The sequence below is a fragment of the Rhamphochromis sp. 'chilingali' genome, assembly GCF_963969265.1.
Source record: "Rhamphochromis sp. 'chilingali' genome assembly, chromosome: 15".
NCBI lineage: Eukaryota > Metazoa > Chordata > Actinopteri > Cichliformes > Cichlidae > Rhamphochromis > Rhamphochromis sp. 'chilingali'.
Window position 1 is genome coordinate 4164487 of NC_137942.1, and position 23986 is coordinate 4188472.

Sequence of the window (23986 nt, forward strand, 5' to 3'; positions counted from 1 at the left end):
ATTACTATGCTGCACATGCCTAATGATTTGCTTTCCAGCTCAGCTTCCCGTCTCCTTTGTATTCAGGCAGATTGTTTTATCGGACTGGCATCAGAAAGGCTCGCTTCACCCTGCTCGTTCTCATCAGCCTGTAAAATGCGTCAGTTTAAATGTCCTGCTCAGCTGCTTTAGGTTTAAGCCTCTGTAGGTTGTTGTAGCTCTGTGGTTGATGTATGGATAACACTGTATGAGAGGTAGGAGGGTTATGTAATTCTTTCTTTAGCCAGTTTTTGAAGGCAGTCACTGCTCATTACAGCCAAGCCTCAAACATGGCTCAGTGCTTTTACAGCTTCGCAGGGCGTTATGAGTTAATTGGGGCATAACTATGTGACCGACTTATAGCAAAGCTTGATCTAAGGCTTAAAAATAACACTGTAGTGTGCTTTCAACCACTGAAGCAGTAATGCATGTGCTGATACAGCCACAGTTTGATCAAATGAAACGACAGTATCTAGCTTGCAGTTGTTCCCTGCTTCAAAGCCGAGCAGAGAAAAATCCAGCGCCAACTCTGATTGACAGTTTTCATTTTTTTAATGATCAGAGAGGGGAGAGTATGAGCTGGAATCACTGCACAAGGTTTCATCTGCTGAATAAAAAACCACAGACATCACATTAAAACACAGAAAGACTTCCTGCTGTCATTGGTAAATCAGAGTCTGGGATTAAACCCTCAATGTTGGGGAGAAAAGGGACGTGCTAGACACTCGTGGTGAAGAGGTGAACTGGTCGCTTGACCAGTTGGTCAGTGTTCCTTCCTTAACCTGTGATCTGGGTAAGGTCAAGGTCACTGACAGAAATAGCCGAAAGGAGTTTGTTCTGTGGGGCAGCTGGGCTTTGATTAATTTACGTCCACATAAATCAATGTGATGCACTCATCCTGCATTGTGTTGTAGCCAACTGTTGGTCACCAGTGATTGCATAAGTGTGGTCTCTGATTGTAACTTTACTGCTAGTTGTAGTTTCAGCCATCTGTAAACACCTCAGAGCAGAGCCCTCTTTTTCAATTCAGTTTTCAGAAAATGTATATTGCAAAGTAAAGGCCCCACAATAATAAAGATAAAACAATCAGATGCCCTGTATGAGCAAGCGCTTTGGCAACAGTGGTAAGGAAAAACTCCCTTTAACCTCCTAAGACCCAAAATCTTTCATGGCATGATTTAGTTTCTCTTTGCCGTTTGGGCTGATTGGGACCTGATGAATGTGAAAACTAAGAATTATCTGATTTTTTTTTTTTTTTTAATATATACCTGATTTTTGTTTCAGAGAAAAATGAGATCCACATATGAGGACATTCGTTTTAAATCTCGATGGAACAGTGGCAGTATAATGTCCTCGTAAGTGGATGTCAGGCACTTGTAGAGCAAAATTTGGTATTTTGGTCGAGACAACCCAAAATGTGTCGTCCACACATATGGACACCAGGTCCTAGGAGGTTAAACGGGAAGAAACCTCCAGTAAAACCAGGCATTGGACAGTCTTGTTTCCAAAGGAGCTGTTGAGGTGGTGTTGTCTCCTATGACAATTATAGAGCTCTCTATCCAACAGTGATATCTAGTTGGCACCACTCCATCTACTGAACTAGCTTGGGCTCCTTTCCTACCAAAGATGGGAAGTTCCAGACTCCTCGGACCAGTCTACACATCGGAAGTAGGTTCTATCAAGCCTTTTTTTTTTTGCCTTTGGCTGCCTGTCTGGTTATAAAGCAAAGTGGGTCCCCTATTGGTTGGTGGATCCATGGGCTAAGGCTTGACCCAGAAGTTCCCCTTCCAGGTTTTGCTCCAAAAAGGTACCTGGGGCCCCTTTTCCAGCTGCTCAATCATTTCAGTAACGTCTCAAAAAGCTTAGTCTATCCTCTCGCTGGGATCAGTTTGCCTCAGGTAAGATCTGCTGATTACTCTTTATAAATGTATTTAATAATTACAAGTCTTTTAATTCAGAGTTTTATTTTAGCAAATTTTCACCACAGTAACGTTACTCCATGCAATACTTTACAAAAGAAAAAAGGGGTATAAGAAGCATTTTGTGTCTCCTGTCACATTTTCAGCGTTTACAGTTTGTTTGTTTGTTTTTTTTATTAAACCAATACTAAAAAAAGAAGACAACTTATAGTATCACCAAATACCAAATCTGCTCTTTTACCTGAACAGCTTTGGTGACATCTTATCCCCGCCCCGCCCCGCCCCCCCCAAAACAGTCCAAACATATCGCAGAATAACCAACTGTTCAATGAAAGGGTAGTTTTCCATTTTCGCACCATGCAACTAGAAAAACTGTTTTGAATTTTTTTTAGTAGTTATTTGATAATATTAGCAGATAATCTTTGACAGACCATAAAAAGTGTGCATTTAGATTACTTCAAAATAATGGGGGTAGGCTAAAGTTGACTACTGTACAGCTTGTTGGGAATCATGAGAAAACATGGGGGAAAAAAACAAAAACAAAACCTTAAATATTCTATGAGCGGTCACAACATCATGGCCACTTTAAGGTAATTTTGTAGAAACACATTAAAAGCTTCTAAAATTAAAACCAAAAGAATTGGACGAACAGAAAAACAGCTACGGCATAATGTCCAAGCCGTCTTTGTACTGTTTAAACAAGGCGGTACTTTAATGTAATACCACTTTGAACCACAAAGTGATGCAGTAAGCCAGTGTAGCATCCTGCTAACACGAGCTATTTCAATGTTATTTAAGCTAGTCTTAGCTCATTTGTGTTGGGGGGGGGGGGACTCGAGACGAGACAAGAAAATTTTTGATTTGAAGGAGTCTTTCAACAAAATACAAAATAATAATAATTAAAAAAAAACAGAAATAGAATGCAAAAACATTCACCACACTGCCACCTTGTGGTGAACGTTTTCATTGGCCTGGAAAATCCACCTGCTTCTACAATTCTTCTTTTTGTTGTAGCTGAAAATTAATTTTTTTATTTCTCATAGGGGAAAAAAAAAAAGAACAAAACAATCTTCAGCTCTGTGGTCCCACTTGATAAAATAAATACTAAATAAATTTATGTGACATAAATAAATAAATTAACTTCAAATAAAAAACGCTTTACATGAACAAATCTACCAAATGTGAACATAACTAGCACGTTAAACACAAAGTCACGGTCTCGTTACACACAAACCATGTTCGTCGTCTTCTTCAGTTTCTCTTTTCTTTCTTTATTTTTTTAACCTATTGCTTGTGGATTATGTTTGCTTTTCTTTGTTTTCCTGTCCTCAGCTTTTCTTGGTTTTTTTTTTTTTTTTTAATCCTGTAACTGAAACCACACACAGGAAGCTACAGCTGTGTGAGTGTCGCGGGTCATTTCCTCAGAGTTCATCTTCATCAGAAATGAGCAAATCCACGACAAAGCTACAACATACGTCAGACTGTCGTTCGTTTCCCGATGCCAAACATCGCTCGCCGCACCTCTTTCTCCCGCTCGGAGAAATCTTTTTCGTCAGCACACACGCGTGAGCAGGTAGCACGAAGGCAGCGCTGCGCCGTCTCTACACGCAGATCTCAATGGGCGTGGTCACCAGGATGCGCCCTCTTTCGTTGTTCTCTCTGTTGACTCGCTCGTAGCTGCCGGTGGAGGACGGCGAGCTGTTGGTGGACATGGAGGAGTACTGGGTGTCCATCATGATCCCTCCCTTTGCCGCCATGCAGGCAGGCGACAGGCTCTGCTGCTTCAGTCTGTCCACGAGTACGTCCTCTTCTGATGACGATGAGCTGATGTCCAGAGGAGGCGCGCTACTCGCCAAAGCCCCGCTGCTGCCATTACAGTTCCCGTTCTCGGTATCCAGCATCCAGCACTGGTTGAAGTAACTGAAGACTTCTTTGACAGAGCAGCGGCGATCCTGCTCGATGGAAAGGAGCCTACGAAACATTCGCAAGGCTTCATCGGTGAAGCGGCGCCACTGCGACGGCACGGCGGAGGTCCGACGGCGTTGCCAGCGGACAAACTCCTCGTAGAAGGCATCATTGGGCATGGCCTTCTCCCAGGGGAAGTTTCCTGTCAGCATGCAGAAGAGCAGCACCCCGAATGCCCACACGTCTGTGCTGTAATCCACGCAGAACCCCTCATGTCGGGAAGTGTCGCACAGCTCCGGTGCCGTGTACGGGATGGTTCCGCTCACGCGCTTCACTGGTGATCCGGCGCGTCGTGTCATGCCGAAGTCTGACAGCTTAACCTTTCTGCACTCTCGGTCAAAAATGAGGACGTTCTCGGGTTTGATGTCACGATGCACCAGCTTCTTGCAGTGCAGGTAGTCAAGAGCAATGGCTACCTGGTGCACGCAGCGCTTCGCCACTGCCTCAGGAAGTCCCACCTGAACAGAGAACAAGAGGAGTAGGAGAAGGTCGTGTACATGAAACTGAAGTTTAGGTCCATATAAATGGGACAAAGTTCAGAGGATCTGAATCTTGCTTTAACAAATCTCATACTTACCACTTTCTTACCGGCGCCATGCTTCCTGAGAAGCTGCCCACATTGTGTTTTGGGAACTGAACATTACATAACTCATAGAAAAACATGAAACCAGTTGTAGATGACACAATAAAGGTGGTGCTTGCGTTTCCTTTTCCCCTCAAGATAACATCTGCACTTCCTGCGATCTACTATATTAACAGTAGGTCACGTTAGATTAAATCCCCATTAACTGTGGTAAAAGCTCTTTAACACAGTTTTAGATATAATCTCCCTTTATACAAACACATCTATGTAAATGCTCATCATAGTGACCTTTTACACTGGGCTCATGTTTGGCCAGTGTAAACAGGAAGCAGAGTGCTGGCTGCTGACGACAAGAACACTCATTTCGAGGCAAAACGTGACGTCACGGCATCTACATCTTTTACACCATTTCCCGGGACACAATAGACCAGCATAAAGTACAGACGGGCCAGTTTTTACCATCAGTTTTCAATACAAAACAGATATTCTGGACATAAATTCATACTGATGGATTCACTGGATTCTGTTTGCAGGGTGTAAGGTTCGTTAACTACAGACGGGAATTTACAGAATGTCTTTTTAAGGTCGTCTCATTTAGGTCTTGGCACTATAAAAACCTCTTTAGCAAACACATAAAATATTTCTCTCTGACGGCCTTTTATTTTAATAATGCTTTACATTTTAGTCCGTGAATTTTCGTGTTTTGGCACAAAAAGAGGACCCCGAGCGCTGTCGGGACTGAATGCCAATGTGTAATTTGCAGCATGTATGCAGCTGGGGCTTTTCAGTTTCAAGGAGGATTAAGGGATAATCATCTGGATTATTTGAATAAACCTACATCAAATATAGAAACCATCCATCCACTCAGATTTCTTATCCAGGTCTGGATCGTGTCGGCAGCAGTCGGCCACCCCTGCTGTGCTTCTCACTCTTCCAGGGGAATATTGAGGTGTTCTCAATACAACTTGGGTCTGCCCGGCATCTCCTCCCAGTCGGACATGTCTGAAACGCCTGACCTGGCTCCTTAGGATTTGGAGCAGCTTATTTGTTAAACTACAGGAATGGCTAAGCTCTCACCTGTGGAGGGATGATGTCAAACAGATCTCCCGCCTGCGCGTACTCCTGAGCAAAGATGTAGTAGTCGTCGGTTTCGAAGGCGATCCCGTACATGTTGATGATGAACGGGCAGGGCGACAGGTAGAGGGAGATGCTGTACTCTCTCAGGAAGCTCTTCAGCTTGGTGGTCTTTTTCTTCAGAAACTTTAGCGCCATTTTCGTGCCTGAAAACGAGGACAGGACCGGTTACATAACCTCCAGTCTCACTCCTCCTTTCTTGTTCTTTTGCACCCCATTAAAGTGTTTAGGGATTTATTTCACAGCTGTCTAATTGCTTCCAAGAAACTTAATTAAAACAATTTGATGAATAATTAAAATCTCGACAGAGTCAAATCCTGATGATTTATGCTTTAAGTATTTAAAATCCTCTGCTGCAGTAGTTATATTTGCACTGTGTGAGCAGGATGACGCTGCTTTCATGTTTAAAGTTTTGCAGAAAGCGTCGTTTACAGATGGAAATGTAATGTAAAACTTGCACGACAGCACGTTGTCTTCAGCCGCCTCACCTCCGCTCAGTGGCCGAGAACAAGAGAAGCACCGAGGGGACATGAATTCCCAGGACTAATCTGATAATCTGAACGCTGAGGGGAAAACCCCCCAGACAATAACCTGGACGGCTGCCATGTCTGCTTATAATTTCCCCTCCAACAGGCAGCGTGTCAGCAGAGACTTCTCCAATACCACCGGATCAGCTCTCCTAAAGTGCTTTGTGCTTCTTACAGCATCCAGCCACTTTAGAAAGGTCGAGGGGGATTTTCTGTTAGTCGGTGACACGGTTTAAAAAGAAATAAATTAAAAGGTATTCTTGGTAGCAGCACTTTGTGCCACTACAGACTGTACAGAAAAGATCAACAGAATCTAACCACAGTTCGTGAGATTGTCATGATCCATGAAACAGCTATTTGAGAAAATGTTCATTCTCTCAAAGGTCTTTCCATCATATCTAAAATAATTTAAAGAGTCATATTTACAAAGATGTCCACTGGAGGTCTTTCACAAGCACCGTCCATCCTTTTACTCTGCCAACCTATCCTGATGCATTTGAAGGAAGTAAATGAATTGATAAGAACTCAAACAGCAGTTAAATATGATAAAGTGCTAGCTTAAACATAAAAATGTGTTCTTGTTTGCAGTGTATTATTTCATTACTTTGATAAGAGAAAATGTTACTAGACTTTAAAAAAAAAAAAACCTTTTTATTTCACTTTAAATGGGTTTGCAGATGTTTAATTGCAGTGAACACCAAACCCAATAACCAGCAGGTTGTCTAGTAACATTACTACAGGACTGAAGTATAATAAATGCAGCTTCCTTTTCATCATGTTTATATGGGAATTTAGTTGCTTTGTAAAAGATCCTGATGGCTAAGCTGCAAAAATAAACAACATCTGTTCAGGGAGACTCGGCTGATTCCTGTTGAGCTACGACTGAGAGTTTTAGAGCAGAAACTAAATATAACCTATATTTAGGGCGAAATAAATCTACCCCACTGAACAATCGAGTCCCTGAACAAAACATCAAAGATGTTGGGGTTGTTTTCCTCTGAAACCGTGACTTACTTACAGTTTTACATAACAACAAACTCATCATCAGGTAAATATACTGCTCATGTAAATATAAACCTATTGTTTTGGCAACTGGCGATTTAAAAAACAGATGTTCTATAACCTAATCTAAGTTTCTAGTTTGTCACTATCACACTGAAATATACCTTCTCATTTTGAATCTCTGCTTACATACTTTACTATTCAATCTATGTAAGTGAGTCAGTCCAATATAGCTAGCACATTTTTGAAAATAAATATTATAATAATACATAGAAAATAATGTTAATAGAATTTGCCATATTATTCAAATCTCAAACCACTGATAGAAAAACATTTTTTAAGACTTTATTAGACTATTATGTCTAATGTTATTTAACTGTGATTAAAATTATAAGTAAATAATTCATAACTGGCATCAGTTACACATTTCCAGATACATCCAGTTCAAAATAATCCTTATTTATTTTATACTTGTGCAGCCATCACTTCATCCTTTCACTGAAACCAACCACTTCTACTCTGATTGGCCGTGTTACCGTATTTTTATCTCATTTGACTTTAACTGCTCAAAGTTTGATCTAAAAAAATAAAATAAAATAAAGAACAAAAAAAGAATAAATGAATAAAATTTTTAACGATCCACTTCGGTAAACTGTCAGAACTTTGCTATTGTGATAAGATTAAATTAACAAGCTTTGACATATCACAGATTCATTTACACCATCAGTACTTATACATACGAAATACAGAAAAATAAAAACAATGATTGACATACTCAAATTTCAAATTCATCAAAAAGGATGACAAAGAGAAACAGACATTTGAATTGAATTAATAAGATATTGTGAAAACAACCTTTTAAGGTTTTAATTGAGTTTTAACTTCGAAATACAAAATGCATTTCAGACTGCATGTGACTGCTTAAAATGTCGCTAAAGGGATAAAAAAAAAAAAAAAAACTCGCAAGTTCTACACATGTCGCAGAAACATCTGGGGATGAAACACTTGAGTTTGTTCATTTAAAAAAAAGAAAGTAAAAAGGTTAAATGTTATACCTTCAGTCCATCCATTTCCACAGGTAGCCTGATTTTCTGCTCCACACTGAAGGTCAGATAATTTAAGCTACACTTATTAACGGCTCTGGGAAGAAGCTGGCGGTTCACTACCAAATTATGAAACCAAAAGGTATATAACATTTTTTATAAATCCATTAACGGCACACCTCAAATGGCTTGAAAAGGTCACCATTTGTCACTCCAAGAGTCTGCTGCTACTTGAAATAGGCAGTGAAGCAGAGGCTTTGTGACTCCATAAAAAAAAAAAAAAAAAAAAAAGACTATTAAGAGGCTGAGAACAGATGGGCAACAATTTGGATTTTAATGTGAAAAGGTTAAACAGATTTTCAGTCAGTTAAGTGGTGAATTGAGGCAGTTTGGATCTCGACCTGGGCTAAAAATCCCTGCAAGAAAGCGACCTCCAGTACCTCCAATTTGGCTTTTTTGAAAGTAAACACTTCAGTCGTGAGCAGAAGTACTTTACCTTCACAAACACGCCGTCATCTGACTCGAGAGCTGCTTTCATATTAGACTGTGTTATTACTCTGAGTCACAAAACAGGGCCACAAATGAGGACAACATCTCATTTCCTGCAAGTGCAACCCTGCAGATCTGCTTATTTTGTGGGCAAATGAATTTCTCAGAAAATCTCCTCTCCCCAGAAGAAGCGATGGATCTGAATTTCAAAAAGAAAACTGTCTTCATGGGCTTTACCTTCTGGTTCATTTTTCCTCTTATGCAAGATGAGGATGAAACAGATGTGAAAAAAAGGAGGAAATTTACTTACATGGAAAAAAGATCATAGCCATCTTTCTGGCTAAAAACAACCATCATGGCATTTATTAGCTACAGCTAGCTAGCCAATGAAACTAATGATAATTTATTTAATTGACGCTACATCATGAAGTTAATGCTAATGCAGATCCCAAACTAAAAAGCCATTTGAATTAGGAAATTCAAATATATTCCATTTACTGTTTTGTTATTTTTATTTATTGAAAAGCTTTTGGTATTTTTGTTCAATAAAATTTAGACAAAAATACCAAGAAGTTAATAAATGCAAGTACAACTGACTATTAACCCCAAGAGCAAGAAAACAAACAAAAACAAACAAAAACCTTTACATTATTAATTTGTCTTAAAAATTATTGTAAATGGATTTGTTTTAAAATGACACTGAGTTACTTGATCACTACAGGCAGCTGCCCAGAGTACCAACATGGGTACACCATTTAAAAGCTTTTCCTTGTGCTCTATGCAATTTGTATTTTGGAAAACAAAATAAATAAAAATTCAGATACTTTGCCATTTAGAGTCTGTTGACAGGAACCCCCCCCCCCCAACAACCTGTTCTTCCATGTTTCACTGTTACTACCAATATGGTCGTGTTTTATGGTAAGAATGCAAAAATTTACTTAATATATAAAAACAAACAAAAAACAAAACAAAACAGAAACATTTATTAGTCGAAATTATATTTAAAGTGATTTCTTTAAAATTTATAGCCACCAGGATTTTATGTTTGTCTTGTTTGAAATGTGGTAAACTTGCATCAACCAGTTGTTTATTTTGGTTTGTTCTGTAGATATTAATACAATTTTTTGTTCTTTACAGTAGCAGCCACAGTTAATACCTCTGATTTTGTGGATGACCAGGTCCACCTTTCCATAGGTGCCCTTTCCCAGCTCACGGATGATCTCATAGTACTTGTTGATGTCCAGTTTTTCCAGATTCTGTGCAGCAATCAGCTGGAGCTCCTCCAGGATGTCGATGGAGGCACGGGAGCCATGAGGCAAGGAGTTCATATTGGTTAAAGGGACGGGGCAAGGGGGGCCGAGGGCTGGTCTGGAGATGGATTTTCCTGGAGAGCAGGAAGGAAGACGAGGTTTACTGTGAGGGAACTTATCCACCCATGGCTGCATTCCTAAACTATACACCACTGCTTTGCAAAGCATATCTTGTACTGCATGTGTGTACTGTACTGGTATCAAAGGGAAAGTGAAAACGCTTTGAGTCCAGGCCAGTGAACCGTTATGTAATCTTTACACTGTGTTCTTACTTTGAGAAAATATAGTTTCTAAGATCACAGCTCCTCATAGCAATAAAGAGAGCATAATCGAAGAACAAAAGGTGGGAATTTTTCTATCAAAGCCCATTTAATATATGCAGATGCAGACAGAGGTTCGTTATTCACACAGCTCAGTTACCTTCAAAGTCTAAACAGAAACTAAAATTGGCACAAATAATGCATCAGACACAAATTCACGTTGTATTACATTCAGTATACAAAAGACACAAAATGATGCAAGTTTGGTAAATGAAGGTAAATTAGCATCCTTGCAAGATTAAAATGTTTATATAGATGATATAGATGTCTCTCCTTCCTGTTAAAAGGTAGTTCTTAGTTGCCAAGTGTTTGTTTAAAAAAAATGATCTAATTATCTGGTTCTCTAATAATATTTTAGGACGTTTGCTTTAGATTATAAAGGGTTTTAACTCTTACATAACTAGCTTTGTATAGATAATACTGATAATGGAAAAAGCACCACGTGTCATTACTACAGCCACAAGGTTAAAACAGAAAATCTCCCTGCACCGAAGTTCTGTTTCTACTTTATTCTATTTGTGTTAAATAAAACTAGAACTTCAGTCGCCGAGCAGCAAACTTTTTTGTTAACCTTGTGCAAAGACATCCAAGTTGAATAGCTTTGGGTGAGATAGGCGATATAACCCCGGCACAACGTCCTGATGCTGACTGATGAAAGAAAATGAAGAAAATTAATTGAACGAGTCCATCCCTGAGAGCAGAGAAGTGTTACTATTTGTAGGGCTGATCCTCTGCAGCTGATTAACGATCTTTCCACATTAACGAACGTCTAATTCCGAACTGACGTGTTTCTTCTCCGTCACGCCTGCTGCCATTCACTCAGCAAATCTGTCTCGCCTTCCGGCTCCTTCTGCTGCCGAGGGGAGCCAAGCAACACTTCAGATCTCTGGATGAATGCGGAGACTTCACAGCCCTGATGGCCCAGCAGAATTGCACCATGTCTCATTAACAGGGATGAGAAAGTGTTGAAGGAGACGGGATGCTAGCCACATCCTGTGTTTCGGGTCCATCTGTCCCCACTTGGCTCCCATCTACAGTGTGAGTGTGCACGATGGGGAAATGTGTACGAGAAACTCAAGTAACGCGTGTGAAAACAATGAACCCAAACAACAACAGAGTATGGTCCGCTTGGAAAAAACACAGTGAGAGTAAAACTGTGATTTGAGTAAATAAAAGCCTATTAATGCAGATTTACTTTACTGAAACAAATGCAGCACGTGAACCGGGACGTTTATTTTTTTTTAATGTCACTGATCTCAGCTTCAGTGTTTGCAGTGTACTCAAGCTGGATTAAACAACAGCCTTTATTAACCCAACACTTCCTGCTGCTTCACAGGGTGGTTTTTATTGTGGAAAAAAAACAAACAAACAAAAAAAAAAACAAAAAAAACAAAAAAAAAACAAAAAAAAAAAAAACACAACAACAACCCACAGGAAAAAATGTTTTTCTGAGAATTTAATGTCATATTTTTTTTTCTGTTCATTTTTGAAAGACGCCGACTTGTCTGCAACTGCTCACCAAGTGGTAGTGAAACTGTAAAAACAGACCATTTACCTTCAAAGTAAAAGTCATCCTGTGAGCATGACTCAAAAGGCGCAACTTACTTTGAAAGTTGAGCCTTTGAAGGTCTCCGTTTCCGGTTTGCACTGACCGCTCAGCGTAAACGTTGAGTGTTTGTAGGTGAGTCGGGTTCTTCCACGTTCCACCGAGTTGTTTGTTACATGAATAGAACTTTTCATGTAACGTGTCTCGTTTCTTCAGCTTTCAATTGTCCAATCATATAAACGACACCGAACAAGAGTTGAGAACAGAACACGATTTTTGGCAAGTTTTTCCATGGGCTCAACCCACATACTCAACTCTGCTGCTCAACCCATGACTGTGGGTTGAGCAGCAGCTGTGGGTACATATGCGGCACCGTTCAAGGGGAAATAAACAGGCTTTCCAACTGTATGAAATTTATTATCAAACAGTATTGTTACAGCAACATTTTACTTTTGGTGTGAATTTAGTCTCATAGCCTACTTACATCTTACACAACTATGTTTTATGTCTTTGCCTCCAAATCTCAGTAATGCATCAATCTGTTACACACAGAAAAACTCAAACTGACATCAGTGATGAATATCTTGAATTTTTAAGCTAACAGTATAAGTCTGGCTGTGCTTTGAACAAAATGTAGTATTTAACTGTGCTTGTTGTTTCTTCAGAACCTCTGTTACTGCTAAATAAAGCAGGACTGACATGTTCAAAACTGAAACCCTGACATGCTGAAAACACTGCGTTAAAAAACAGTGAAAGGAAGCCGTGAGCTCGGCTGTGTTGGAGTGACAGCGGAGGATGGAAATGGCCCTCGAAATAAACAGTATGTGCTGAGCATTAAAGTACGACAAGCTGATAAAAATGAGGACTCAGCTGAACCCAAAGGAGCCAACTGGCTGTCTATCACCGGTCCTCTCAGCATCCCTCTGACAAGGTCAATAAAGCACAGAAAGGATGAGACAGCCAGAGAGTGTTTAGAGCTGCAAACAGACACACTCGGGCATCTCAATTTTACATGCTAGATACGTAGGTAGATTTTTAATTAAAATTCAAGCCCTTTTCAAAATAATGGCCGTTTTCTTGCACAGTTTTTCTGCTCAGCCAGCAGTACAGTTCACAGGGTCAGAGCGAGGGCCCAGTAAATGAACACGAGACCAGATGCACAAAGAGAACGAAGCATCTCACCTCATCTCAAGTACTCCATGTACAAGCTTGCATCAGACAAAAGAACCAAAACAACAAAAACCCACCACAGTAATCTCCTAATTTTTGGGAAAACTGCTCTTATCTATGCTTTATACTGTTAGTTTTTGTCCTTTTCTGGACTTTGTCTTGACTTTAGATTACTGGACTCTATTATCCATAATCCTCCATTATACTGTTAGCTAGTACTGCTCATGGGAGCAATACTAGCAATAAACATTAAAGTCACCTCCTTTGTATTTTCACTAAAAATTAGCCCACTAAAATTTAAGAAGAAAAAAAAATCATGTTAATTAAATCATGTACTTGATTTCTGGGCTCAATGATTCATTAATTCAGGTCTGCTGATTTCCTAGAAACTTTGTGAGAATTTAGAAAACTAAAACCTGGCAACAACAAGTCGAATGATGTCACCAAATGACCAAATATGAATGCTGGTCTTCTACAAAAGACGCATTTTGTTGTCAGATCAAGCAGAGAACTCACCATCCATTTACTTTCTATCATTACGTTTACCTAACCATAGCAACTTTGACATATATGCATTAATTATGTTTCACCCTCGGTGTCTTCCTGCTATCCGGGCGTGAACACTTCCTCACGTGCTCTCACACTGAAGTCCTATCAAACAGCCCGGAGATGAAAGGAGTCACAACCACCGCTAATTAGGTGTAACGTTTTTTAGCTGCAGCTCCCGGCGCTCCCGCTAAGTCTAAGGGGTAACTGCTCCCCCAAGGGCATCAAGGAGCCATGTCTGCCTCTGATGAGCGGCGCGAGACCGCCTTCCCATCATTCTTTCAGTCGGTAAACAAAGCCCGGCTGGAATTCAACCAGTCTGCTTTACGTCTGTTATGCCCTGATAAGGTTACCTGTCTTTTGCGCCGCTTGGCAGGTGGGTGCAGTCCAACGGTGAGAGCGCCTGTTGATGGAAAGCTGGAGTGGCACAGAGTCAGAAAGCTGTGAGTTTTAATGACCTTTGATTTTCCTGCAGCAACAGCAGCAGCAAGGTGGCACAGCTGCCATGGCTACAGCCTGACGATGCTTTGTGTTTCTAGCGGTTCCCTGCAGAACTCGAGCTTCTCTTGGACTGCCAAAATGTCACACTCTTGTTTCTAATAATGTCTCGTTCACAGTAAAACAAACCGACTACATTTATTGAAGGGTCTGGTTTCAATGCTGGGAATGCTGGAGCTTGTAGAGAGTGCCAGAGTTTTAACTGGGACACATGGTTGATGTTTGAGTCCATAGGTACATTTAGTTTGCATAGGGACAGATTTAAAGCTGAAATTTCTTCTTCGTTTTAGGATTTGTTCCTGAACTCAAAGATCCACAAAACCTGAGCCAAAGACAAAGTCAGAAGCTTCCTTCTGTGTTTTCTAAGGTGTAATCTAAAGAGTAATCCGAGGAGACCACTGATCACTTACAAGAAGAATAGTATTGCCGCTGTGACGATGAGTAAACCTGACAAACTCGACAGAAGTGCTGAGTAATGGTCTCCCGGTGCCGCAGGAAAAACAGCCTCTGCCACCTCGTGTGTGTTCAGGCCAGCATCGACTTGCAAAACATCGGCACCCAATTAATCATTTGTAATGTGAAATCAATGCGTCACCAGGCTGAAAAAATATTTATGAACAAAGGCTGCCATCTTACTCTATGCCTTCCTCCCGACAAAAATCTTTCATACCTCAGAGAGTTTCCAAAAACAAGAGGGGAAAAAAAATGACCTATTCAGGGATGATTTGGACATAAAAGACAAAAGAAGAACTGATGTCTGCTTCGTGAACGTCTGGTGAAACAGCAGCATCATGACTTTCTCCAGATTTCTCCAGCTATTGATGGGCTGGAATGAAATTTGGTGCACATATCCAGGATGTCTGTAGGATGAATCCTAACGCCTTTGCTGAGCTGCTGACTGTTCACATAAGGTTAACATTTGTGCTCAAACACACTAAACGAACAGGCCAAACACTTGAAAAGACCCCTGAGCTTTAGATGACCTCCCTCACAGTCTGAAGAATCTTTTATGTCTTATACATTTAAAGATTTCAAGGTATTTACTAACAATTATAACATAAACCACCACAGTGGTTTTCTTTTTGTACCCAGTACACTCAAAAGAGCAAGAACATTTTTTTGAAAGCGCACCGCTACACATATCTACAGTTATTAACCTTTAGGACCTCTTAGGTTTTTGGTTTTTGCTTTACTTTGAGCTCCACTAGTACAATTTATATGTTTATCTGAGCAGAGATTCGTTTTTATAAGTCTGCAACGTTCAATGTAATTCAGTTTTCTTTATCTAGCACCAAATAACAACAACAGTTGCCTCAAGGTGCTAAATATTGTAAGGTAAAGACCAGAGGCATAATTTCCAGGGGGGTTATGACCCCCCCCCCCCCAATTATCCGACTCAACCAAAATAACCCCCCCAATAAAATTATGAATTATCTTGCATATATAGGCTGTTGATTTTCTTTACTCATTTCAGGTATTACCAGCAGAATAGTTGCATGTTTAATCATTTGGGAATTTAGCTAGATTTGTTTATTTATTTAGACAGACATCTTGACCCCCCCCCCCAATGTTCAACACAAAGTTACGCCGATGGTAAAGACCCTAGAATAACACAGAGAAACCCCAACAATCAGACTAAGCCCTATGAGACAAGGACTTTGGCGAAAGTGGCAAGGACAAACTCCCTTTTAACAGGAAGAAACGTCTGGCAGAACCAGGAACAGGGAGGGGCGGCCATCTGCCACGGTCGGTTGGAGGTGAGGTGTCATTGAGTGCCAAAAACTGTCAGGACTATCGATGTCCACCTTGTGCTCCCCCTGTGGTGCTGAAATTTATGTCACTCCAACACAAGTGGATAAATACCTGTTGGTTACTCCTCCAACTCTGAAGTTGAGAACATAAAACAAGAACTTTTGGTGATAATTTCTCAGTTTTGTAAGACTTTCTCCAAATGTTATCGTTCACTATTACTCAGGGCCTTTGAACTGCACTACTATAGTAAATGTAATAAATGAATAAATAAAGATTTGTCTTATTCTTCTAAACTTCGTTGTACAAACTATTCCGTTTTTGGAAGTTTGAATAATTCTAATCTATTGAAGAAAAAGCCTGCAGTTCTATTAAGACTCACATCAGCCCCATGTGCACGTTATATCAATAAATGTTAGCATGCTAACATGCTAAATAAAGCAGTTACAAGTACAGAACATAAACCCACTTAGCGCAGTGGGTATGTTACAGGTTTGATGTTAGCCTTCATCTCTAAAATACTCTTTGCCTAAGTGGAGCATTAAAGTGTATGGGATTTATGCTAGAGGGGGATTTTAATATTTCCTGCTACAGTCAGTGACTTTAATCCTATCTGGAGAGCATGTGAAGGATTCTGACTGCTGTCAAAGTAACAATTCATAAAATAATCCCAATCTAAATCCCACCATGAGTTTTTAAAAAGTGGATTAGAACATGGAAGAAGAAAAAGATCTGATGGAAGCACCAATGAGCAGGTCTATTTAGCCAATAATATGGTGACAGGAAGAAATTAAATCTGTTGTTAAATTAAAGAAGAGCAATACCATCATGTAGCTTATTAATATGTCGCAGCAGATGGTTTGTTACTCACAACCATCTGGTGGAATTAATCTTGGAATCTTATTGGGGGGAAAAAAGGTAGACATTTAAAAAAAAAAATATTAAGAAACAAGAAAAAAAAAATACTTTGGAAAAATACTTGATCTGATTGTTTGTTAGCCTATGACAAACAAATAACCACAACTAAGTGATAAAGTAAAGTCTCGCTGAATTTTTTAAAAAGCTTTCAGTTAACTTTTCGTTCAGTAACGAGATATCCTCCACTTCCGATATAACTGATGCTACAGAGGCCTATAATAAAGTTGGATGACTGGTTGGTTAATTAGTGATTGGCGAAGCCCATCCCTGGTGGATTCTTTGGTGATGACTTGGTAACAGTCTCAACAGCACACCAGAGGCTGCCTCCATCTGACGCCAGGCGTTCTCTTTTCAAAGATTTCTAAATAGGTTTAGAGGTGTATTTTCTTTATTTTGGTTGTTTCTGATGAATATCCATATCTCTCACATTGTTTTGCCAGTTCTCTATGAGAATTTAGCAATGGCTGACTTCTAATCGCTAACTAGTGTGACTACACTGAAAGTGCCCAGTTCTAAAGTCCTTGACATATCTTTCAGGCAGCGTGAACACCCAAGTTTGTCAATGTGATAACTCGGGACCCAGATCATGCAGGATTTCAACATTCATACCGTAGATGCAGCTACTAAAAGGTCAATTTCTTTTTAAACATCACCACAGATTTTCACATTTATACGATAGGTGCATCTACTAGGAGGTTGAGGAATAGCATGTGTCAGTATTTTTATAGTTTTATTCTTTGTTTGGAGAGAGATCAAGCACAAAAACAAAAATACCAAATTATCTGCTTTTTAAGGTGTCAAAGCTCTTATTATGTGTTCTGAGTAAAGCTTTACAAGCCTTTTTAATGGAGGACCTTGTTCCACTTTAAAGACAAAAAAATAGAAGACAATCTGAAGACAAACTCAAGTTCTCAAAACGAAATGTTTGGTATTTACCAGCACAAGCAGAGAGCATGAACCCTGACAGAATGACTGATAATAACCTCGGTCTTGCAATGTTCAGAATCCAGGACCAGACGAAACACGTGGGATTTGAGATGCGACAGTCTGGCAGCTTAACTGTCTGAGCTAATGTACTTAAAATAGGCATAAAAAGCTTTCCATAAAGAGAATAATGGCTTCACTTAAGGAGAAGGTGATTAATAATGTGCCATTTTGAAAAACAGCAACAACAGTTTAGTTTTTCTGCCACTGCCTATAGCTATTTCACAGTGACCAAAGTATGTTTGGGGTGACCAAAAAATTTATTTTTAAAAATACATTTTAGGCCGTCTCCTTGAGCCTTTTCTCAACAGACAGAATAACTAAAGTCTTTACAGTGATCAATAACGCAAGCAATCATTAGCAGCAGCCTTGGGCTTTTCTTGTGTTTACCGTATATTTTATTAATGCTACAAAAAAGCTTCAGTTTGAGCTCTAATGGGCTGAAATGTCTTCTGGTTGCTGTTGGTCATCAGTCATTGTCTGTCAAGCTGAGTCCACTGAACTCTGTGAACCGACAGGTCCAATCAATCAACTAAAAGAAAACAGCCAATCAGTGTAAGAAAATGGTGACTTTTTGCCATTACTGATGACCCTTCCTCTCAGTTCACAACCTGTAAGCTTTTTATTGCCATAAATTGACTATTTTAGGAACAAATGCCATACATTTGATGGTTCACGCTAAGCATGTCGACTTGCTTCTGTCAGGTATGACTGTAAACGGAGTAATCTGGGAGTTTGGGCTTTTGGTAACAAAAGATAAACATGAATTATTGCTGTGAGACACTGTGAATGTCACAGCTTTTAAAAATCTCAATTCTTCTTTTTAGAGCAGAAGAATGACAGTTTCATTATCACCTATTCCACCCAGAGAAGATCTCACCAGGGCAGATGATGAACAACACTTCATAAAAACATTTTTAACGCGACAATAACTGATTATTTAAATAAGGAAGTGATTGTCAGGTTATCTGCAGCTCAAACAAAAATACCCATCACAACGTGTCAAGATTTCCTCTAACACAAATCTAGGAACAAATTTCATTTGTAAAAAGACATTTTTGCCATCTGACTCTATATTGAAGATATAAAGAATAACATGATACATAAATTTTTTGAATACATAAGCACAGCAAACGAGCCCTGTGGGCATGGCAAAAACCGTGTGTACAGTGGGTTCTTGCTACTATATAGATACCGTTCACGGTAATATCGATACAATGTTAGGCAATGATAAGAAAATCAAATATCGCGATAGAATATGGGTAAAACGCGCATGCGCAGTGCCTTTGTTTTCATGCGCACATGGCAGAAAGAGCATGGCGGCGACGGAGAATGAGAAGGGCGAAAGTGGATCGTTGAATGAAACGGATGATCCAGAATTTGTTTGTAAAAATGTTGCAACTTCAGTCGAACTGGTTTGGCTTTCGTCCGTCAGATACACACCAAAGCACATTTTTTGGTAGAGCATGCTAGCGGGCCGCCGTTATTACCGAACCGATTTAATTTGGTACGCGGCGCTTAAAAATCTGTCAAAAAAATGTTTCAGTACGACTTTGCTAAGCTACGAAGCCGCACAGCTTGATGGATTGTCGGAGCATTACAGCTACTGTAGCCTCGCGGAGTGATACGTACTGTGCTTCAACATAATGTTACCGTATTGTGTGTGTATAAGCTCTTTTAAGTTTAAAGTTGTGGAGTCTCACATGCATTATATCGTCAGTTATATAGTTATCGCAAATTTTCAAATATATATCGTGATAAATGTTTTTGGCCATATTGCCCTGCCCTAATACAGATTATAATTACTGAAAAGATGACCAACCACTTACATAACTAATAAATGACACTGCTTCTAAAAATGTCAACTTATCACCTGGTTTCAGTTTCTCTAATCTGAGGATTTACTACATTTCTTTTGTTGTATATAAAATCCTGAAATAATCATTTCAGCTTTTAGATTTTTGGCTTTTGGTTATGACAAAAGGAATAATATAAAGACCCACACCTGACAGCTATGAGCTAAAACCACACACTATTTATAAAAGACAGATGTAACCACTGTGGTTATCACTAATTGGGTTCTGGACTCTGCATTTTGCTCTTTGCTCGTTGACATTAGAACATGGATGATTTTGGACATTTACGTGGGGTCTGTGGGGATTGACTCACTTTTAGAGAAGCCTCAAGTGGTTGCTAGTGAAACTGCAGATTTTCTTGCCTCTTGGCTAAAACTCCAAACAGCACTGATCATCTCATAACAATTGCACATGTCCAGGTCTGCTACATTTTACACAACGAGTAAAGAGTCATTTGGAAGACGAGTACCTACTGACTGAAAGATGTACAAACCACATCCTCGGCACCTTCAGACATCAGTAAAGACCAGATGTCTACTTCAGTGATGCCACAAAAAGTATGGGTGAGATCAGTTTGAAATCATACAGAAATATTACTAAAGCTAAAGAGTTTTCATCCTCCCTCGGACTTATCCCTTTATCAGCCCTGGAAAGTGCTGACTCTTCCCCTCTCTGTGCTGGTTGTTGTTGGCCTTTCAGCTCCATCCTCAGTCATTCAGCTCACCGCCACTGATCTAATGTTAACGTGTGAACTGTTGTTCTTTAAATCTGCTCACTGAGAAGCAACAAAACCGGAGAGATTACTTCTGCCCCGTGAGCAGCTCGTCCCTCTGGAAATGTTTGCAGAAGTCAGATTGCATCACGCCAGCCGTCACGGCGCTGGAGTTCAGCGTCCTCTTGTGCGGCGGCCTCCGGCGAGGCTCGGCCGTCCGCTCCCACGGCGCTCACGGAGCTGTGCAGCACATCAAAGCAGCCGGCTTTAACCGGCTCGACCTACATCGCCTGCGAACACTGAGGCTTTGTCCCTGCGCGCTCAGCAGCGCATCACTGGGCGCTCTCCTTTACTGCCAAAGCATTTCGGCTGCTGCGATCCCCACGCAACAGAAGGCAGCGGTACACTCTTTGTCTGATTTAATCTCACATTCTCTAACCGTCTTCCTCCTGCCTGCCGAGGAGATGTGCATGGTTTTATTTTCACGTCTCCTCTGCAGGGCTGAACTAACAAATATTTCTGTGAAATAAAATATTATGGGCTGTGTGGTGCAGGCCATCCAGGAAGTTTATGCTGCAGTTTCTGTGAAAAGAAAATCTAGTGTTTTATTCACCATCTGTGTCTGAATGCTAGCGCTCAGGTTTATGTTTGTAGTTTGCTATGAAAGCTCACCAGGTTTAGCTGATGTATGCACTCTGCACTCTTATCTCAATATTCTGGCTCCAAATAAGTGTGAAGTCCAAAAATCTATGGCAGTGACTACATCCATGTTTTAAAGTCCTTGTTGTAACAACACAAACACTCAAAGCTCATTCACGTGGGGCTACTTTGTCAATGAAACCTTAAATAGTTTTATCAATACCCATAAGAGGTTTAATAACGCCCTGAATAAGGGTGTTGGTTGTGTTTGTGTTTGTCTGTACAAACATACAAACAAAACCAGAAAGAAGAAATCCTGTCATCTGAGAAGCTAAAAGCGACATGAAAGAAGCAGCTTGTAGCCCATGAGTGGATGAAGGTGTGGAACTGGCACTCAAGAACTCCTGCGCTCTGGACTTCAGGTTCCACAGGGGGCTTTCATCGTGCTTCGGACAGAAGAAGCTGAGACAAAAGAGACAATTTTAGGGATTCGATTGTCGCAAAATTCCTTTCTGCGACAGCACCACGAATCACCGCCACTTCCATTTCAATCATCTCCAAGTGCCAGCCAGCCGCTTCAGTGTTTCGTTTGCAAAAGGTGAGGGAGCGTGTCCTGTAAACCTTTAAGCGACCAATCAGCTTGAGTTAGCAGCACGCTAGCGTTTTACAGGTAAAATCAGCGTCACCAAAAGTGTCCCTTTGTTTATATTTGGACATATGATTGAGGCTATGCTTGTGAAAGTAGGCGTAAATTATTTTTTAAGCAGTTTGGCGTCTCGTGTTGAGCTGCAGCCAATTATATATCCACTACTAGTAACAAGACGTGGCTATTAATCCCACAAAGTTTCAGATTCCTCTAAACTCGATGGATTTATGGGAGCCAGAGCGAGGCGATGAAGGAGCCCTCAGCAGGGAGGATGCAGACAAAAAATAAACTTTGCACGAAAATACCGATAAGCATCAGCATCAAAGTCAACACACTGGTGAACCTTTGTCATCTGAGATGCTGAATTCTTAGGGTTTAGCAAGCCTGTCCAATTTTTGCATGAAAAAAAAATCTAAAATGTCAGAACCAGAACCACGTCTGATGATTAATCACCTTCCATTAACACCATAAATCCCCATGTCTGTATCCCTGATGCAGATCTGGAGTCAGTAACACTGTTTACAGACACTCAGACATAAAAACTGCAGCACAAAGAGATCAACTATGGATGTGATCTGCAGACACAAAGCGTGCATGCATTATATCCATGACAGCGTGCAGCACATGAGCATGTCTGTGGCGAGAAATCTGCTCTGTAAATGTAGAGGGAGGAAAGTCAATACCAGAGATTGTAGCTCTGTGACAATAGCTTCACAGCAGCTCTATTGTTCTGCTCAGGTTGGGTGAACTTTGTTTTAGATTTACAGCTGTATATTTAGAATACATTGTTTTCAGAGTGCAAAGCCCAATATAGTGCCCGTGCATAGACACACAACAGCCGTGGAGTGTTGTGCTTTTGCCTCAGAGCAGTGAGGCATCACTTTCAAGCTGAATCTGAGCTTTAAATGCTTGAAAAGACACACCGAGCAGCGTTTCGTAAGCTGTTAACTGGTTTTACTGGGAGAAAAACGAAATCTTCTCCTACCGTTGACAAAGTGCTGGAAGCTGTCAGTCCATTCAGACAACGTTCGGATCCTTCAGCGACTCAGGAGACCGGCTGGGAGTGAAGGCTCTGCGGGGACCGGCTGCTGTCTGTCACCGTGCATCCGCCGTGGTCTGTCTCCCGAGCCCCTCTCTATTGTCTCCGCACTCGGCCGGCGGCCCCGCCCACCGCCTCTGACCTCCAATCAGAGCACAGAGCGTCAGTGACGCCTTCCCGGATTGCAGGAATTTACACGTTAGACCGAATTAAAATTCAGATGTAAAACTGTCAACAGTAGTGGTTTACAATACTGCAAATTTTTGTATAAATCGCCGATACCATTATCAATACGTTTAACCTATAAAGGCACTTTTTACAGACCACTAAATCAGTGAGATTTGTATTTTCCATAATAATTAGTTAATAGAATAAAACAACATTTCAGCTTTTCATCTATTTTGAAACTGTTTTTTTGGAGACCTGGAATGTGCCTGTCTCTAAAACACTTGGGTCAACTTCTGTTAATGAAATGTGCTATAGGCTATAAATAAAATACATATGGTGGGTAGCACAAAAAAGTTCAGACATTTTATAGTGCATGTTTAAGCTATATTTTTTTAAATGTAATTTTAAAATATTTTTAAAACTAAAAAAATATATTTATTGCAATTTTGTGTGCTACATACTGAACTTTTAGCATAAAAACAAACTATCCATCCTATTGTCAGTCATCCAGGTCATTGTAGTTTGAGGAGAAAGGCATCTGGACCTCTTTAAGTTTCTTGAAGACATTTCACCTCTTGTCCAAGAAGCTTCTTCAGTTCCGGGAGAAATTGGTGGAGAGTCCCAGATTTTTAAGCGGAGTGGCCCTAATCATGAAAATGCACAGAAAATAAGATCAGACACTAACTAGGGAGAATCAGAAGGACAAACGGAACAATGTTGTCATCCCTTATGTAGTGGTTTATCAGAGAAACTCAGGAGAGTCTTCTTCAAACACGACATCCCAGTCTACTTCAGACCCAGCCACACAATCAGACAAAAACTGGTTCATCCCCAATACAAAACTCGCAAAAACAAACTTAACAACGTAGTGTATGCTGTACAGGGTAGTGAGGAGTGCTCAGGCTTCTACATTAGAGAGTCCAAACAGCCACTTAGAAGAGCCACCTCGACACGACAAGGCTCAGCTGTATATCTGCATCTGAAGGACAAAGGTCACTCTTTCGAGGATGCCACTGTTCACAGAAAGAAGCCATTTATGTCCACTGTGAACGACCATCTTTGAACAGAGGGGGCGGTTTACGACACCAACTGTCTGTATCTATAATCCAGTTTTGAGATTTGATCTTAGTAAGTCACATAATAGGGTGGGGCTAGGTCTCACAATGGGTTCACCTGAAACCTTGGCTGGTTGTGACCCACACCCG

At 40.4% G+C, this 23986-nt stretch overlaps 1 protein-coding gene across 1 annotated transcript; it reads right to left on the reverse strand.

Moving 5' to 3' along the window:
• Positions 1 to 1975: 1975 nt before the first annotated feature.
• unm_sa1261 (un-named sa1261) lies at positions 1976 to 22698 on the reverse strand. The gene is made up of 4 exons (XM_080906403.1): positions 22560 to 22698; positions 9837 to 10064; positions 5563 to 5765; positions 1976 to 4360 (listed from the first exon to the last, which is right to left on the reverse strand). Exons 2-4 carry the CDS (start codon positions 10006 to 10008, stop codon positions 3539 to 3541), a joined length of 1197 nt encoding a protein of 398 aa, XP_080762529.1. The 5' UTR covers positions 10009 to 10064; positions 22560 to 22698; the 3' UTR covers positions 1976 to 3538.
• Between the last annotated feature and the right edge of the window lie 1288 nt (positions 22699 to 23986).